Raw genomic sequence first — 15,822 nt, 5'->3', positions numbered from 1 at the left:
TTCCACCGGGGAAGGAGGGGCCCTCCAGGTGTCGGAGACCCTCGCACCCGCGCCTCTCCCCACGCCCCGCAGGCTCCTGGGACCCAGCCGCGAGCAGAGGCAGGGGGACCCGAAAGGCCGCCAATGGGAGGGTCGTGGGAGGAGCCCCGGGAGAACGGGGTCGGAGGCGGGGGGGATGAGGGGGATGACGGCGGCGAGAACCCCAGCGGGGCGGGGCGGGCCGGGCCGGCACGTCCCGCTCGGGCTGCGGCGGAGCGAGCCGGGCCAGCTCTGCAGAAGGCGGCGGCTGGCTGGCCGGGACGGTCACATCCCGCTGCAGGGGCCGGCGGGGCAGCCGCACTGCCTCCCGCACCGGGACTCAGGCCAGCGGCCAGGCCGCGCCGGCACCGCCCCCTGCCCAGAGACAGACTACGCGGCCCGTCCGAGCTCCGGGGGCCCCCGCAGCCCCGCGGCCCGCTCCCGCTACGCCTCCGCCTGCCCCCTGCCCGCAGCTCGGTCCGCGCTGCCCGCCGCGCCGGGCCCGCGCCGGGATGGGGTAGGGCCAGCGCCACCGCGTCGGGCGATGGGCCGCCCTCTGGGCACCGAGCAGCCCCCCGAGGCCTGACAGACCACGAGGACCGGCGGAGGTGGGTGTGGGCAGGGCAGAGCCGCCCACTGGGGACGCCCGGGTGATGCGGGGGCGGGGAAGGCGTGGGGAGAAGGGGGGCTCCCGGGCCGCTGTGGGCGGTGGGGAGCCCGGGACAGCGGCTGCCACCCGAGCGTTCTGGGCAGTCCTTGACCCCCGCCCCCACAACTCCTGCCACCTCCAGGAGCCCCGCCTGGATGTCAAGCGGATGCCCCGGTGCCTCCCAGCGGACTCGGTGGGGACCATGGCTTCGCTGATGCCTCTCTCCCCATATTTAAGCCCCACGGTCCTCCTGCTGGTCAGCTGTGACCTGGGCTTTGTGCGAGCAGGTGAGTAAAGGGGTAGTAGCATCAACCAGAGCTAGTCCGCGGGTGGAACCTGTTAATCTGTTAACTCTGGCACCCACAGACCGACCTCCCTCTCCTGTGAATGTGACAGTCACTCACCTCAGAGCCAACTCGGCCACTGTATCCTGGGACGTCCCAGAAGGCAACATCGTCATTGGCTACTCCATTTCCCAGCAAGTATGAATCACCCTTCTGCTCCCTCAACCTGTGTCCTTGGATCTGTGAACATTCCTTCAGTTGCCCCCACCCCAGACCTCAGCTCACCACCTGGTGATGGGGGAATCTGGGAGCAGGTGTTCCCTGGCTCCGGCTGCCCTTTTCACCCTTACTCTGTGGACTGCTTGCATGTTCAAGAGTCCTGGGACTGGTGTGAGACTGCCCTCCTATCCCATCATCTCCCTGCAGCGACAGAATGGCCCTGGGCAGCGTGTGATCCGGGAGGTGAACACTACCACTCGGGCCTGTGCCCTCTGGGGCTTGGCTGAAGACAGCGACTACACAGTGCAGGTCAGGAGCATCGGCCTCCGAGGAGAGAGCCCCCCAGGGCCTCGGGTGCACTTCCGAACTCTCAAGGGTTCTGACCGGCTACCCTCAAACAGCTCAAGCCCAGGTGAGGGTCTCAGCTATTCTCCACCCCCGAAAGCATTGGATTCCCTGGCTTTTTACCGGCCTTCAGCCTGTTAACTTCCCCCAATCAAGCAACAGTCTAGCTTAGATGAATAAAAGGATGATTTAACTCATCATACTGCCAAGAAACGCAGGGAAAAGGTTGGCAGGGGACTGGGTATAAACAGGCTGATAATGAATCGCTTGGGAGAAGGGCTTAACCAACCTCAGTTCACGGCCACCACAGCCTACGTGAGTACTCACCCACAGCCTTCCTGCTTTTTGGTCTCTAACTACCTGTCCACCAACAGCTTCCTAGAGAGACTAAGAGGGGCAACCCTGTGATGGGTCGGTCTACCCCGACACTAGTCCCCAGACTCTCCATCCTTACCTGTCTGCAGAGAAGAGCTCTCTAGCAGCTCCCCATAACCTGGAGTCTATCTCCTCCTCCTCAGGTGACATCACAGTGGAGGGTCTGGACGGAGAGCGACCCCTACAGACGGGGGAAGTGGTCATCATTGTGGTGGTGTTGCTCATGTGGGCTGGTGAGTGAGCAGCTGGACCGGGGACCAAGGACAGGGGAGTGGGGCTCAGTGCAGGAGTGAGGTGGTGAAGGAGAGAAGAGATAGGGAGAGATTTTGAGTGGGGAGATGCTTAGTCGAGGGGGGTGAGCAGAAGTTTGAGGAGAAAGGGTCCCTGGGTGGCTTCATGGTTGAGCATCTTCCTTTAGCTCAGGTTGTGGTCCCAGGGTCCTGGGATCAAGTCCCGCATCGGGCTCCCCACAGGGAGCCTGCTTTTCCCTCTGCCTATGTCTCTGCCTCTCTCTCTCTCTGTGTGTCTCTCATGAATACCTAAAAATTAAAAATCTTAAAAAAAAAAAAGTTTGAGAAGAGGAAGATTAAGAGGGTGATGCTCACACGAGTACTAGAAATTCAAGGGTTCTCCTCTCAGGTTTTCTAGAAACTCTGTGGGTATCTCACTGCCCTTCACGGCTGTGAGTAGGGAGGTCAAGATCAAGGTGCAGATTGTATTGTTGTGTTTCAGCTGTAATTGGGCTATTCTGCCGTCAGTATGATATCATCAAGGACAACGACTCCAACAACAACCCCAAGGAGAAGGGGAAGGGGCCGGAACAGAGTCCTCAGGGAAGGCCAGTGGGGACAAGACAGGTGATGTGCGGCAAATGAGGGAGGGAACGGTGATCTTGCTTCTAGGAGCAGCCAGGGAAAGGGAGAAGGCCAAAGAGGGGTAGGAAAAGAGGGAAGATGGATATTTGGGATGCAGGCAGCTATTCCTTTCCTGAAATCAGAGACTCAAGCCTTTTTCTTTTACAGAAAAAGTCACCGTCCATCAACACCATTGATGTATGAGTGAAGAAACAGAACCAGAAAATGGATGCACTAACAACCTGGGGATGGGATAGGGTCAGGGAGAGCTTCAGGCAGTGATGTGCCCAAGAGTGAAGGATCCCACAGTTTCCCAGAGGGTAATGACACTCCCACAATCTCAGGCCTGGTATCCATCCTCTTTCCACTGTGAGCAAGGCCAGAAGGTAGGTCTCTTAAGGTCTGTGCCCCTGGACCTGAGGAATGGCTATCAGATGGGATATGTCCTTCCATCCCCCAGATCCAGGGGAGAGTCACTTGTTCAATCATATCCCACTAGGTCCCAAATGGGGCCCCCATTTCACCTGCATCAGGACTCTTGGCATCCCCAGCTGCCCCCACATCTTGCCTCTGGGTCTCAGAGAGGGGTGTTTCTTTCGCTACTCCCCCTCCCCCAGCAATGAAAAGGAATTGCCTGGGTCTGGAGGCAGATGTTGCACTGCACTACTCCAATGTCTTCCATGGAGCCTGAGGTGCTCCCCTCTCACCTGGTAGCCCATTCAGCTGCTGGTGATCTCAGCCCTTGGACATTTTTCCAATAAAGGTTCTTGGACAAACTGGAGCTGACTGTATGGTATACCGTATAGTATGTTGAAGACATTTCCCCACTGTCTCTCCCTTGACTACAAGGGCCTCTCACACCACCACCAACTCGACAGGAGCATTCTGATTTTAAGGTGTTATTTTGATTCTCTAGCCTGGGAGGGAGGTGAGGAGGAGGCCAGAAATGGGTGTAGAAAACTAGAGCCCTACTTCCTTTTGTTTTGTTCAGTGAGAAGGGGGGAGAAGCAAAGGAAAGGAAGATACCACTTCTCCTGCACCAGGGGAAGTGAAAAGTTATACCACATGAGAGGGGTCAGTAACCTTTTAGGTTCACTGCCCACATTGATAACCAAGCTCTTCACCATTTATTCCTCCGATTCCTCCATCAAGCCTGAGTCAATTTCCAGAAAAGGACTGAATAGTATCTTGGGACAAAGGACAGAGCACCTATACTAATGGATCCATGTGCTCCTATCCTGTGCATTCCCATACCTATTCTTCCCTGCCCTCTGGCTTTCCCTTTTGTCTGTCTCTGTTCATCCGGTCAAAGTCAATAATAATTGTAAAGTGTAAATGAGTTTATATTCACTCTCTGCCACTACATCCAGAGGAGGATTATGGAAATAAAACTGAGGGATTGGAATTCCCCTGTCAAAAGACTTATACTTTGGGTTCTGGGGCTACTTGTTTCCTGTATAAATAGGGGCTTTCCTCTACTCTTTCCTAAATACCAAGGGTTGGGGGGGATGGTGCCAGTGAGAGAAGTATCTATTGACATTTGCAACCACGGTGGGGGAAAGGCTTCAGAACCCAGAATCTGCTTGGACAGCATATGCTACCCTTTCTGGAGAAGTATAGGTCTTCTCAGCTTCAGATTTTTCCAGAGGAGGTATAAGAATAATTCTCCTAACTCTCCTTTTCTGCATCTCAGGCTCTGGTACAAGAATTTAGAACAGAAATTCTGAAAGGGACCCCAATCTATACAGATCAAGAAGTCAATATCCTTTTTACTTAACCAAGCTCCAATCCCAGTTATCACAGGACTTAATCTTAGGCAATCGGGCGAGCCAAGCTCCGGTTTGCCCTCTGCCTTGAACCACAAAGCATCCCGATCTGGGCAGGAGTCTTTAATCCACTGCTACCTAATTGTATAGTAGCACCTCTCATTGGCCACTGGTTCCAAAACACTCATCTCTCAGACTCTGGACACATCGTTTCTTGGGATGGAAGTGGCACAGAGTATAAGAAGCATGGCATGGAGACAGGGAGCTAGGAGTTCAGAACGAATACACAAGGTGTTTAAAAGCACCAGCTCAGGCTTGAATCCCAGTTATAGCCTTTACTATTAGTTTGGGTAAGTGACCCCTCTAATCCTGAGACTCCTGGTATGTAAAATGGGACTAATAATGCCATCCCCTTCAAAAGGCGGCTTTGAGATTGAATGAGATAATGCACAGTACCTGGCAGGCGCATACTGAGTATTCAGTTAGCAATCATTATTAGCCAGCCTTGCGATCCCCTGCGAGTCGTATAACGTATTTGGGTTCAATTCCATCCGCTGCAAAACGTATGGAAGCAACTACCCTGATTTCCTCCGAGGTAGTGAAGATCGAAATAATGCATTCAGCCACGCTTACTCGCAACACAGCGCGAGAAACACCGCGATTACGTAGGACCTCGAGTTGGCCTAGGACTTGTGGGCGTGGCTTGAGCTTGGGTTTGCAGGCAACGCCGGGATTGGTTCGTTAAGGAGAGGATTCCATCCCTCTCGTTGTCCCGCCCCAGGCCTCACTGCGCCTGCGCACGTTCTGTTTGCATCGCCGCGAACCTACGTGGTGACCTTGCGAAGTGTGTTGCGTCCCGCTCGCATCTGCGTCAGCGGCAGTCGCTGCGGCTGCGTGGCGGGTTGTCCAGGTAACCACGGGAGTTGTCGCTGACTGGTGGCAGCTGAGAGGCAGGTGTTCGTCATGCAGTTGAAGCACCTGAGGACCCTGCTGAGCCCTCAGGTGAGGAGTTGCGTGCCTCTTCCCTTCCCCGCCCGCCTTAACGTTGCAAGAAAAGGGGGAACTGAAATGTCAAGATGTTGAGCGCCTACTGTATGCGAAGACTGAAGGCTCTAAGGATGATTCGACTCTGCTCGATAGTGTGCAGTAGGCGAGACGGACCTCTTAGCCTCGGTAGCTTTCATGCCCGTTCATTTAACGTCAGTTGTGGACGAGGAGGCCCCGTGGTGGGCGCGCTTGTAAACTGCGAGCCTAAGTCTGCACCCAAAGAAACTAGCGCTCTAGGTGCAAGCCCCAGAGAAAGGGTGCAGAAGACCTCACGTTCATTCTGATGATGAAGATTTCAGATTCAGAAGAGGCGGGGCCCTGGGGGAGGAACCATGCTAAAGAAAGGCTGGGTTTTGGAGCTGGGAGACCAGAATCCAAGTCCTAGGGCCAGCTCTACTTTAAATAAATGACCCAGTACCGCTGACTTTGGCCCTTGTCACACAAAGTCTCTGAGTGGAAAACGGGAGTAACAATAATTAGCAACCTGAGGGGGATTTGGAGGAAGAGTTAAAGGAAGTAATGCACACAAAGGCCATTGCAAACTTAAAAGCAGTATTAAAACTGATAGACAAGAGAGGAGAGCATTCAAAACTTATTTTTTTTTAATTTTAATTTTTTTTTTTTTTTTTTTTTATTTTATGATAGTCACAGAGAGAGAGAGAGGCAGAGACACAGGCAGAGGGAGAAGGAGGCTCCATGCACCGGGAGCCCGACGTGGGATTCGATCCCGGGTCTCCAGGATCGGGCCCTGGGCCAAAGGCAGGCGCCAAACCGCTGCGCCACCCAGGGATCCCAGCATTCAAAATTTAAAGGACAAAATCATACAGAGCAAATGATAATATCTGTCACAAGTGAATGTTTAATAGGTAGCAGGGCAGCATTAGTTGTTAAGATTGTGGTTTGTGGAATCAGACATACGTGGACTTAGATCTTGGTTCTGCCACTTCTAAACTGTGTATGTAAACTTGAGCAGATTACTTAACCTTTCTGAACCTCAAGTTTCTGGTTGTAAGATGTACCCAATAATGGCATCCGTCTCAGTGTTATGAGGTAAAAGGAGAGTGCATATTAAGCACTTATCAAAGTGTTAGCCTGTGGTAAGATCTTGTTAAAGATTAGCTTTTATTATTCTGTTCCCTACCTCATGTAATCCTTATGACTGCTGTGAGGAATCAGGAAGGCTTCACAGAAGATGTGGCATTAGAACAGAGGGAAACGAGAAGAAAAGAGAAGTGTGCTCATTGGCTCAGCAAACTGCCCCTGAAAATGTAATTTAAAGATTTCTTTACCCTAATGGAATTATTGAAAATGAAAACCTCCTTCAGTCTTTGAAAATAGGATGTCATGATGCAGGGAAGGGCGAATGCCCAGAGTTGGCAAAATGATGAAGGAAGATGAACAATGGTTATTGAGGAGTCCTTCAAACCTAATTTAATCAAGAGTTGGAGGGTGGTGAAGGTGGTGGTGTGGCTATATTCTGACTCTGAGAATTTTGATAAAGAAAGCATTTTTTTTTTTTGTTTAAACCTCTGACTTCAGAGGTAAGTGGATTAGGAATGAAAATTAACAAAGTTTGAAACCAGAGTGCTAGAGCCCAAGTAATTAATCATGCAATTGGAGCAGAATCTAAATGTTTAATTTCAAGGAGGGAAATCCTTAGTGCAGAACCATTAAGTGAGGACCAGGGCTGGTGGCAGACAGATGTGGCAAAAATAATTCACTGGGAGATGGTCACTTCTAAATTGGGCTTCTGTGCAGTGCATAGTCCTTGGGCGGGGGAGGGGGGATCCAAAAAAACTAACCAGGTGGCATATTCATCCTAAGTCTCAACTCTAATTGTCTTACTCCCTATTCTGGAACCTTCACTGTCTCTCCCTTTCCCACAAAATAAGCCCAAACTCCTTGGCCAAATTTCAAAGATCTTTCTTGAGCTGGACTCACTGTCGTTCCTGCCTTACCTCCTCTGTTCTATTTGCAAGGTAGTTGCAGCTAAATTAAATTATTATTTCTTGACCAGACTTGCCTTTGCTCATATCATTCCTTCTACCTCAGATAATTCCTCTCATTTAACTGCATCCATTCTTCAAAGCTTAAAGTTGATCATTTATTTTTTTCAAGATTTTATTTATTCATGAGAGAGACAGAAAGAGAGGCAGAGACACTGACAGAGGAAGGAGAAGCAGGCTCCATGCAAGGAGCCCGATGTGGGACTTGATCTCGGGAATCTGGGATCATGCCCTGAGCTGAAGGCAGATGCTTAACCACTGAGCCACCCAGGTGTCCCAAAGTTGATCATTTAAACATAAAATTACCTTAGGCTTCTCCAAACTATTACCATGCTTTGTATATGCCTCTCTTACAGGACTTTTCCTGTTTTTTTTTACCCATCTTTTTTTTTTTTTTAAAGATTTCATCCATTTATTCTTGAGAGACACACACAGAGAGGCAGAGACATGGAGGGAGAAGCAGGCTCCCTGTGGGGGAGCCCAATGCGGGACTTGATCCCAGGACCCCAGGTTCAACTGTTGTTGAGCCGCCCAGGTGCCCCTCGTTTTGCTCCATCTTATTAGCCTGGGACAGGGACCATATTTTGTTCTTTGTCCCCCTCTCAGTTCCTGGCCACATGCCTTTCTCAATAAGGTATTCAAAAAATATTGAATGAATGACTAAAGACCAAAACTTATTTTTTTAAAAAAACCTATCAGACCAATTGAATTTATTTCAGTAGCAGTCCTAGGATATGAGAGAGTGAGGCCATTGCAGGGGCACATTGGTACAGTTGATTTAGCATGCCACCTCTTAGTGCATTTGCATAATAGTTTGCTAAAGCCCCTTGTTCTCCTGGTCCAGGGTTTTATCGTCTTGGAGACCAGGATGCATCACAAACATCTGTTTAAGGACTATGATGAGGAAAATTGACCAAATCACACTAGAACTAAAGGAACTAGGGATCCCCGGGTGGCTTAGCGGTTTAGTGCCTGCCTTTGGCCCAGGGCGCCATCCTGGAGACCCGGGATCGGATCCCGCATCGGGCTCCCGGTGCATGGAGCCTGCTTCTCCCTCTGCCTGTCTCTGCCTCTCTCTCTCTCTCTCTCTCTGTGTGACTATCATAAAAAAATAAATAAATAAAATAAAGGAACTAGAAAGCTTTTGTTGTTCTAGAAAGCATCTGGGTTTATTTTTTCCCCCACTGTCTCTGCAGGATGGAGCTGCGAAGGTGACCTGCATGGCTTGGTCCCACAACAATGCCAAATTTGCTGTCTGCACAGTTGACCGAGTGGTGTTGCTATATGATGAGCATGGGGAGCGGAGAGACAAATTTTCCACCAAACCAGCTGACATGAAGGTGAAGAGAGTACTCTGTGTGTACTTAACCTGTTGGTGGGGCCTTAGAAATCTGGAAAACTTCATAATTGACTCCCCAGCCTTCAGCATAGGAAATGGCCTGCCTCTTCTTTTCTCAGGACAAATCCCTCAAGCTCATTATAATCAAACATACACCTCTTCTTCTCTTTTCTCTTTCATGTGTACTCATTACTTTTTTTTCTTTTTTTAACCCTTAGTATGGCAGGAAGAGCTATATGGTGAAAGGCATGGCTTTTTCTCCTGATTCCACTAAAATTGCCATAGGACAGACCGACAACATCATCTATGTGTACAAGATTGGAGAAGATTGGTGAGAATAGAGACTGGGAGATGGGATGACCTGGAAAAGAAGGAGAGGGCAGGAAGAAATGCCTCATTGGGGAAGGGAGAGTGGAGAAGATGATAATCCAAGCTGGGACATGAACAAAGGCCCTCCAGAGCCTGTCATTGCTTCCCTACCTTTGCTTGCTCCATGTGTTCTGAGATCCCATCCCTGGTGGAATCAGCCTAAGGTCCACATGAGGGCCTGTGAGGTTCTGGGGAGACCACGGTGGTAGAGCATCTTTGTTATTGTTCCAAAGCTTCTCAGGCTACATCTTATGCCTCCTTTCAGGGCTCCTGTGGAATGGTAGGAAACACTAGGGGAGCAGGGAAGGTGTCTGTTCTCTCTTCCCTTCCCCCAGCATCATATGTGGCAATTTATTTATGAAAGTGTTTTTAATATGCTTTCCCTCCTTTTATTTGGCAGGGGTGACAAGAAAGTCATCTGTAACAAATTCATCCAGACGGTAAAGTCCAGACCTGTTTCTGGGAGATTAGGCTGAACGAACATGTATCAATATATCTACTTACAAATTAACCAGGAGTTGCATTTTTTTAACATATGAATCTCACTTTTCCAATTACAAGGATGGTGCTGCCTGGCTGCTCATCCTCATTTGCTTTCCTCCTTGAGCCCAGTTGTGTCTTCTCCTCCCCTATAGGCAACTGGGGTGGTGGCATGTGGCAGGGGGTTCAGTTTGTTAGAAATATGATAAGCTACGTAGACAGGATTATCCTTTTCATGATTTTCTTCTTACAGAGTGCTGTCACTTGTCTGCAGTGGCCAGCGGAGCACATCATTGTCTTTGGACTGGCTGAAGGGAAGGTAACAGAGGAAGAGAAACACAGGAGAGGTGGTGGGTGGAGATAATGGTTCTGGAAAGAGAAATATGGTTAAATTTCTCCCTTAGGGTCAAGTTGTGTATTGGGGGAGAATACAGAAAGACCAGTTTTTTGTTACTTATTTTTCTTTCCTTAGGATCTTGATGGGATTGAAAGTAGCCCAATCAGACTTGTATCCATTTTCCCATTTCCAGGTTCGTTTAGCAAACACTAAAACTAATAAATCATCTACCATCTATGGGACAGATTCTTACGTGGTATCACTGACAACAAAGTAAGTAAGGAAGATCAGATCCCAAGAGCCTGGAATTGTAGGAAGAAGTGATGCGGATGTTGGGACTGGGAGACTGTAATATGGAAGGTGGAGAGGACTGGTAGGACTGGTAGCAGGAAGGCCAGATAGGGTGATGTTTGACAGAGAAAGGGGATTCCTTGGTGAGACAGAATAATCTCTTTCCTTGGCTCCTCTTCCCCTTTTTTAGTTGCTCTGGGAAAGGAATTCTCTCTGGTCATGCAGATGGCACCATTGTTAGGTATTTCTTTGATGATGAAGGCTCTGGAGAGTCACAGGTATGATTAAAGCATGCTGTGTCATGGGGTAAGGAAACCCAAGACCCCTTCTAGAGGAGGGCAGACATTAAGATTGATGTGCTAGGGGAGGTAGCTAGAGGAGAGAGGTGGGAGGGGGCCATTTGGATACAGCCATAGAGAGAATTTGTGTTCAGGAGGCTAGAGCTTAATACTTGTGAGAAAGAGGGAGTCAAGTGGAAGGGATTCTGAGAGTAAGGGAAAGCGAAAATTATTCTCATCTATGTAAAAAGTATATTTATGTATACAAATTCATAGGGGAAAAAAGTCATTTACTCTCGAGAGGGAAAAGATGGGGGATAAATGAAATGTTCATAATTTACTCTCTATAATTCTCTGTTGTTTGAATACCTTATATTAAGAATTATTTGCATAGGGCGCCTTTCTGGCTCAGTTGATGGAGCATGTGAATCTTGATCTCAAGGTTGTGAGTTCGAGCCCCATGTTGGGTGTAGAGATTACTTAAATAGCTAAAGCTCAAAAAAAAATTACTCATGTAATAATTAAATTTATTTCCCCTAAAAATAAGAGTCATATGCTCCCTGTGGGCCTACCCAACGTTGGTCAATGTCTAGGATATCTTCCTTGGAGACTTTATAGATTTTTTTTTAAAGGACTCCAACATACAAGTATTTTGAGGCTTCCTCTTGAGCACAATGTCAATAAGCATGTATGTATGTCATACATATGTGTGTGACAATATAAAACGGAAAGACAATTTGTGAAGTCCTCCAGATTAGGATGTGTTGGTGTGGGAAAATGTTGAAATATTTACACAGAGTAGGATGATCAGAGTGAGCGTGTTAGGTGCTAGAAAGGAGAAATGCCCAACTGGAGCTGTCAGAATTAGTAATTGAAATGTTCCCCTTCTGTCTTAGGGGAAGTTGGTTAACCACCCATGCCCACCCTATGCCTTGGCTTGGGCAACCAACAGCATCGTGGCTGCAGGCTGTGATCGAAGGATTGTGGCCTATGGGAAGGAAGGCCATGTACTACAAACTTTCGATTACAGCCGTGACCCTAATGAGCGGGAGTTCACCACAGCCGCCGCAAGTCCTGGAGGCCAGTCTGTTGTGTTGGGAAGTTATGACAGGTGGGTCCCTTTCCATGTGTATATTTTGTCTGCTTTCCCTATGTACACTCTGCTTTAGCCAGTTATTCTCAACCAGAGTGGGAAACTGGATGAGAATCAAGTGGATATTGAAAGAGATCCTCAACTTTTAATTCACACACTTCCTTTTTCCTGCTCCCACCATCCGTTGGCACTCTGGCAGTTCCAGAATGCACCAGGATTTTGTCTCTGTGCCTCTCTCTGGGACTCCACAGTCGAATTCATCTCTACTCTCTTTGTATGACTATTGCCTCTTTTCAGACCACTGGCTTAGTGTTTGTCACATTATTACTTTTTTAAGATTTTATTTATTTATTCATGAGAGACACCGAGATAGAGAGGCAGAGACACAGAGGGAGAAGCAGGCTTCATGCAGGGAGCCAGATGTGGGACTTGATCCGGGGACTCCAGAATCACACCCTGAGCTGAAGGCAGATGCTCAACCTCTGAGCCACTCAGGCGTCCCATGTTTCTCACATTATATTACACTTTGTGTTTATAGCTATCTGGCAAAATTGAAATGCCCTTGAGAAGAGGACCTATTCTTTTTTTTTTTTTTAATCTCCAGTGCCTAAATTAACATATAATACATAATCTACACTTAAATGTTTGGCGAATGAATGAGGGATGGATGGAACAGTAAATAAACAGCTAGGTCTGGGTCTCCTCTCATCAGCTTTGTCAACCCTTTGTCAATCTCATGTGTGTTTCCTCCTTCCTTTTTCTGTTTCTTACTGTTTCTCTTTTCTTTTTCCTTATTTTTCTATTGCTGACAGCTTATTTTTCTCACCAGCTAAGATCTCCTTTTTGTTTTCTCCGCTCCCATCATTCTTATCCCATTTTACTTTTGACTTGGATTTTCCCAGCTTCCTTCCTTTGAACCTTTTTGTCCTCTCCAGTGAAATTACTTAGCTTGTGTGTTCTCTTTTACTTCCTTCTCTAATACAGCAAGACTCATCTCCTTCAGTTACCCACCTATTTCCACTCTTTTGCTCAGCCTCCATTTCTTCTAAAAACCACCTACTTAATTTCAGACTTCGGGTGCTCAACTGGAGCCCTCGAAGAAGCATCTGGGAAGAGGCCAAGCCCAAGGAGATTGCCAACTTATACACCGTCACTGCCTTGGCCTGGAAACGGGATGGCTCACGACTCTGTGCGGTGTGTTTCACTAGTAGTCCCTTTCTGCATGGGTGACTTTCTTCAAACTAGGAAAAATCCTGCCTTCTCCTAAAGCACTCTGTCCTGAAACTAGAGAATCTCCTCTTCCCTTTTGACTCCAACCTAAAAATATGACATTAAAGGCAGGAAAGAGAAATTCACACTTTATTGGAAGCCAAAAGAGACAAAGAAATCTGTAGGCAGGGCTGATTTCTCCCTTTCATCCCATCACTATCCTTGAGTCCTATAGTTGCCACCTCTTCCCATCTGGTACTTCCAAAAACTGCCAGCCCTTTTACTGCCAACTCTTCTCTAGATTCTAGAACCTAGGTTTTGAGAATGTCTCTAGATATCCTCCCCATGCCTGTTACCTTTTATGTTCTCAACCTCCCTTCTAGGGCACACTCTGTGGTGGAGTGGAACAGTTTGACTGCTGCCTCCGGAGGAGCATTTATAAGAATAAGTTTGAGTTGACGTATGTGGGACCTAGCCAGGTAAGCAGCTGATAGCCTGCTATGCCAAGATCTTACCAGCATTCATTCATCCTTGTGATGCTTTCTTGCCTTCTGGACACAGACAGTGTCAAATTTAACCCCTGGCAGAGCCGTTCTAGAGAACAGAATGTGTTGGGCAACTTTCGAAGTTATTGTACTTCCAGCTTATTATAAGAAAAGATTTAAACACCAGACCTAAGGGGTACAGAGATTGCCACTTACATCTTCCTAGTTTAAAATTTTACTACCTGGGATGTCTGGGTGGCTCAGTGAGTTAAGTGTCAGACTCTTGGTTTCGGCTCAAGTCATGATCTCAGGTTTGTGAGCTCAAGCCCTGCATCAGGCTCTGGGCTGGGTATGGAGCCTGCTTAGATTTTCTGTCTCCCTCTCCCTCAACCTATTAACTGTCCCTCTAAACAAAAAAAAAAAAAAAAAAAAGAAAGAAAAAAAATTTTACTACCTATATGCAGTCAACTGAGGAGCTTAGAATTATGCACGTGAATAGCATTGCTTTAGGGCCTCTGAACTCACTGTGTATGACGTTGTAAGATAATTCTTAGTTTCTGAGACCACTTTTCTCTTTTCTCTACCTCTATCCTTTTTTCATTCCATTTATTATTTGTTGGTCTCTTCTTTTTTTCTTTTTTTAAGATTTTAGGTACTTTAATTAGAGAGAGAGCATGAATGGGGGTAGGGGGAGAGGGAGCAGCAGGCTCCCCAGTGAGCAGGGAGCCTGACATGGGGCTCAATGCAGGGCTTGATCCCAAGACCCTGAGACCATGACCTGAACCAAATGCAGATGCTTAACCAACTGAGCCACTCAGGTGCTCCCTCTTGTTTTTCTTTAAGATTTTATCTTTAAGTAATTTCTACACCCAACATGGGGCTTGAACCCACAACCCTGAAATCAAGAGTTACATGCTCCTGGACTGAGCCAAACAGATGCCCCCATTCTTTCATTTTCTATCCATTCTCTATGTGTGAGCACTGTTAGGTATTGAGAATACAAAGATAATTATCTGTAGTATAGTGTCCCTTAATCAAGAAGATCATTCTAGCAAAGGAAACAGGTTTATGAAACGACAGTATTGTACATGTGATTAAAGTAATCACAAACACTTTCACAAGAGGTACAGAGATGTAGAGAGAATGATTGGTTTTACCCCATATGTATTATATATTATGTGTTATAAGTATCGAGAGAATCTTTGAAAGCATTCATAAATAGTAAAGCACCATGGGAATGTGAGGTGTCATTTTTACCAACAATAACCTAGGCTAGGTAATATTAAAGATATTAGCTTTATTAGTTTGATACTGGAGTGGAGAAGGGGCACAACATGTTCACCCCTCTTTGGGATTGGGAGATCAGACTTGTACCTTCCAAGGTGATTGTGAAGAACCTGTCATCGGGGACCCGAGTGGTACTCAAGTCACACTATGGTTATGAAGTGGAAGAGGTGAAAATCCTGGGAAAGGAACGTTACCTGGTGGCCCACACATCAGACACACTGCTGTTGGGGGACCTGAACACTAATCGCCTCAGTGAGGTAGGAACCATGAATGGAGGGGTGGGAATCAGTATCTTGAGTTGCTACTTCAAGGGAGCCAGGGTTCTGAGGGGGAAAGATTTAACATGCTGGGGTTGGGGAATTCTGGAATGTGAATCCCCACCGTTGGGCTATTTTTACCTCATCTCTCAGAGACCGAGAAACCTAGGGTAAAATCTGACTTAGCATCTCTTTTGTGCAACATCAAGACTGTCCTGAACTCAGTCTCTCTGCCTCCTCCCCTGTCATTCTTTCAGCATTGTCCTGGATAGTTATCCACATTGTTCCTTATGTCTTCTCCCTCCCTTACAGGTTGCTTGGCAGGGATCTGGGGGCAATGAGAAGTATTTCTTTGAAAATGAAAATGTGAGTAGAGCTTGATTAACCATCATCATCTCAATAAACCTCCTTCTAGCTCCTATGACAGAAGGATAGCAAATGGCCAGGGGTTGAGGAGAGAGCAGATAAAGAAGGAAGAGTAAAGTAGGCAGAGGAACAGAATAAAGAGAAAAGTGGGAGTCACTTTGAACTAGCAGGATACCTCCCTCTACTACTTTGGTCTCTCTCTTCATGTAACTTCCCACCACATGACTCTTCCATTCATCCCCAGGTGTGTATGATCTTCAATGCTGGAGAGCTAACTCTAGTGGAGTATGGGAGTAATGATACCCTGGGTTCTGTACGTACTGAGTTCATGAACCCCCACCTCATCAGGTAACCCCAAAAGGTTCTCTAAATTTTTGAAACCTAAAAGAATTCCTTTTTTAACTTTTAACTCGTGGTCCTGAAGATGAATCTAAAAATCGCATCCCATGTGTTACTTTGGGGCCCTTG

At 47.5% G+C, this 15,822-nt stretch overlaps 2 protein-coding genes across 4 annotated transcripts in view; both read left to right on the top strand.

Moving 5' to 3' along the window:
• Positions 1 to 288: 288 nt before the first annotated feature.
• FNDC4 (fibronectin type III domain containing 4) lies at positions 289 to 3,525 on the top strand. The gene is made up of 7 exons (XM_055327744.1): positions 289 to 626; positions 810 to 954; positions 1,034 to 1,149; positions 1,378 to 1,582; positions 2,034 to 2,123; positions 2,623 to 2,747; positions 2,913 to 3,525. The coding sequence occupies exons 2-7, from the start codon at positions 834 to 836 to the stop codon at positions 2,946 to 2,948; spliced, it is 693 nt and encodes a 230-aa protein (XP_055183719.1). The 5' UTR covers positions 289 to 626; positions 810 to 833; the 3' UTR covers positions 2,949 to 3,525.
• Positions 3,526 to 5,323: 1,798 nt separating this feature from the next.
• The window catches only part of IFT172 (intraflagellar transport 172), a 37,172-nt gene continuing 26,673 nt past the window's right edge, over positions 5,324 to 15,822 (top strand). For all 3 annotated transcript variants that reach the window (XM_055327033.1, XM_055327034.1, XM_055327032.1), the window contains exons 1-13: positions 5,324 to 5,512; positions 8,760 to 8,903; positions 9,121 to 9,233; positions 9,672 to 9,711; positions 10,005 to 10,070; positions 10,282 to 10,361; positions 10,570 to 10,657; positions 11,554 to 11,768; positions 12,821 to 12,944; positions 13,343 to 13,438; positions 14,827 to 14,988; positions 15,301 to 15,354; positions 15,599 to 15,702. In XM_055327033.1, coding sequence (XP_055183008.1) covers positions 5,474 to 5,512; positions 8,760 to 8,903; positions 9,121 to 9,233; positions 9,672 to 9,711; positions 10,005 to 10,070; positions 10,282 to 10,361; positions 10,570 to 10,657; positions 11,554 to 11,768; positions 12,821 to 12,944; positions 13,343 to 13,438; positions 14,827 to 14,988; positions 15,301 to 15,354; positions 15,599 to 15,702 — 1,325 coding nt within the window. In that variant the 5' untranslated portion in view covers positions 5,324 to 5,473. The remainder of the gene's footprint in view (positions 5,513 to 8,759; positions 8,904 to 9,120; positions 9,234 to 9,671; positions 9,712 to 10,004; positions 10,071 to 10,281; positions 10,362 to 10,569; positions 10,658 to 11,553; positions 11,769 to 12,820; positions 12,945 to 13,342; positions 13,439 to 14,826; positions 14,989 to 15,300; positions 15,355 to 15,598; positions 15,703 to 15,822) is intronic.

Source organism: Nyctereutes procyonoides, unplaced genomic scaffold (genome assembly GCF_905146905.1).
Source record: "Nyctereutes procyonoides isolate TBG_1078 unplaced genomic scaffold, NYPRO_anot_genome, whole genome shotgun sequence".
In the NCBI taxonomy this organism is placed as follows: Eukaryota; Metazoa; Chordata; class Mammalia; order Carnivora; family Canidae; genus Nyctereutes; species Nyctereutes procyonoides.
The sequence above is the reverse complement of the archived record's forward strand: the minus strand, read 5'-3'. Positions and strand labels throughout refer to the sequence as shown.